This window comes from Poromitra crassiceps (assembly GCF_964638095.1).
Source record: "Poromitra crassiceps genome assembly, chromosome: 28".
Classification (NCBI taxonomy): Eukaryota; Metazoa; Chordata; class Actinopteri; order Beryciformes; family Melamphaidae; genus Poromitra; species Poromitra crassiceps.
In genome coordinates, this window is record NC_139651.1 from 17425798 (window position 1) to 17428297 (window position 2500).

The 2500-nt window shown below is 45.5% G+C and overlaps 1 protein-coding gene across 1 annotated transcript in view; it reads left to right on the forward strand.

Annotated features, from left to right (window-relative positions):
• Positions 1 to 2500, forward strand: part of kif13ba (kinesin family member 13Ba) — a gene marked incomplete at its 3' end in the record, with an annotated part of 76429 nt that overhangs the window by 38746 nt on the left and 35183 nt on the right. Inside the window, 4 exon segments of the mRNA XM_083662302.1 lie at positions 1676 to 1766; positions 1769 to 1787; positions 2057 to 2163; positions 2166 to 2167. Of these exon segments, the coding sequence (XP_083518428.1) occupies positions 1676 to 1766; positions 1769 to 1787; positions 2057 to 2163; positions 2166 to 2167 (219 nt within the window).

The following is a 2500-nucleotide window of genomic DNA, read 5'->3' on the forward strand; positions in this document are numbered from 1 at the left end:
GGGCCCGACTGGACATTCAGAACGAAAGCAGACTTGGTCTCACCCAGCGTTTAGTTTCAGCCGGGATAGTAAAGCTGAAACATGTAGTGGATGCAGCAGGCCCAGGACTTCAGAACACAGAGGCTCTGTCCTCTCTGATGGGTCTGAGGTCGGGTCGGCAGACCAGGAACTTGTTGAACGCATGGACTGAAAGACTGAATAATCACGAGTGGGAAATGTTACAGGACTATCTAAATGGAACGGACAGTCCTAATGATGGGGATCCTTTTCCTGAACTGGGTCCTCAAATAGACCAAACTGGACTGATGGGACCTTTGTTGGCTTATAAAAACGTTGAATCTACAAACCTGTACATGTTGAATGGGAAGGCAATGTATAAATACTGTGTGCAAGCTTTAAACAAAAAGATGCTGAGTGGGAGAACAGACACTGTGTGGAGAGAGAGACTGAATGTGCAGGATGACTGTAAACCAGTGTGGAGGGTGTTTTATAAAGCACCATTAAACAAGAGGTCAGGTGACCTGCAGTGGCGAATATTGAAGGGAGCAGTGGCAGTTAATAGTTTTGTCTCCAAGTTGAATCCAACAGTGTCTAACAACTGTCCTTTTTGTCAAGAACCAGAGTCTGTTTTTCACTGTTTTCTGGAGTGTAAAAGACTTGAAGTACTGTTTGGAGTTGTAGAATATGTGTTTGTCAAATGTGGGGAGAGTTGGAGTGAAACTGCTTTTATTTTTGGTGCTGGTTATAAAAGAACAAATGCAATGAAGTGGGAGCTGTTGAACTTTGTAGTGGGACAGGCTAAACTGTCAATTTACAAAAGCCGGAAAAATCAAATAGAAAATGTTTCAGGTGGGGAGTTGCTGCCATTGTTTAAAGCTTTGGTACGAGCTCGAATCACAGTGGATTTTAGGTTTTATTCACTCATGAATGATTTTGCTGTTTTTTTGTCTCGTTGGTGCTTCACTGATGCCTTGTGTTCGTCTGTTGACGGGCAGCTCTGTTTTAACCCTGTGTTTCTGTGAGAATCTCAATACTGTCTATGTGTCAATATGTTTAATTGCATGATTTAGTCAGGTACTTTATGCTAAAAATGTCCTTTATTCATGGAAAATAAGGTGCTTATAAAATCAATCTCCCTCTCTCCCTCTCTCTCTCTCTCTGTCTCTCTCTCTGTCTCTCTCTCTCTCTCTCTCGCTCTCTCTCCTCTCTCTCTCTCTCTCTCTCTCCCTCTCTCTCTGTCTCTCTCTCTCTCTCTGTCTCTCTCTCCTCTGTCTCCCTCTCTCTGTCTCTCTCTCTCTCTCTCTCTCTCTCTCTCTCTCTCTCTCTCTCCTCTCTCTCTCTCCCTCTCTCTCTGTCTCTCTCTCTCTCCTCTCTCTCTCTCTCCCTCCCTCTCCCTCTCTCCCTCTCTCCGTCTCTCTCTCTCTCTCTCTCTCTCTCTCCTCCTCCGTCCTCTCTCCTCTCCTCTCTCTCCCTCTGTCTCTCTCTCTCTCTCTCTCTCTCTCACCTCTCTCTCTCTCTCTCCTCTCCTCTTCTCTGTCCTCTCTCTCTCTCTGTCTCTCTCTCTCTGTCTCTCTCTCTGTCTCTCTCTCTCACTCTCTCGCTCTCTCTCTCTCTCTCTCCCTCTCTCTCTCTCTCTCTCTCTCTCTCTCTCTCTCTCTCTCCTCTCTCTCTGTAGACGAGTGGGGAGAAGGTGAGTCGGTTGAGTCTGGTTGACTTGGCTGGAAGTGAACGAGCAGCAAAGACCGGAGCAGCAGGGGAACGGCTGAAGGAGGAAGCAACATCAACAAGTAAAACCACATGCACACGCACACACGCACACACACACACACACACGCACACACACACGCACGCACGCACACGCACACGCACACGCACACGCACAACGCACACACACACACACACACAGATGACACACATTTTGAATTGAATGAAATGAAAAGCAATTTACCCTGTTGTATTGTCTGTCTGTGTGTGTGTGTGTGTGTGTGTGTGTGTGTGTGTGTGTGTGTGTGTGTGTGTGCGTACATGTGTGTGTGTGTCTGTGTGCGTGTGTCAGATCTCTGACCACATTAGGTCTGGTGATCTCAGCGCTGGCCGAACAGGGATCCGCCAAGAACAAGAACAAGTTTGTTCCCTACAGAGACTCGGTTCTGACATGGCTGCTCAGGTACACTCTAGGGCTGTTGGAACCAATTTCGTTATTCCAATATAATTCGATTTTGATCAATATTAATACAATTAGATAATTATAGATTATATGATAATAGTACATTTAATATAATCTTCTCATGTAATCTCATTCAATGGTCAATGTTAACAACAGGACATTTGAGTGGTAGGACTGCCCTCTAGTGACAGAACAGTGCATAACAACAACATGCTGATTATTAGGCTTTATATAAGCCTATAGACCCAAATCACCGTGACGTCACCATGTAAACAAATTTACTTCCGGGTACCACTTGGGAAAGGCGCAGGTTTAAATGTGCGTGTTGTCATA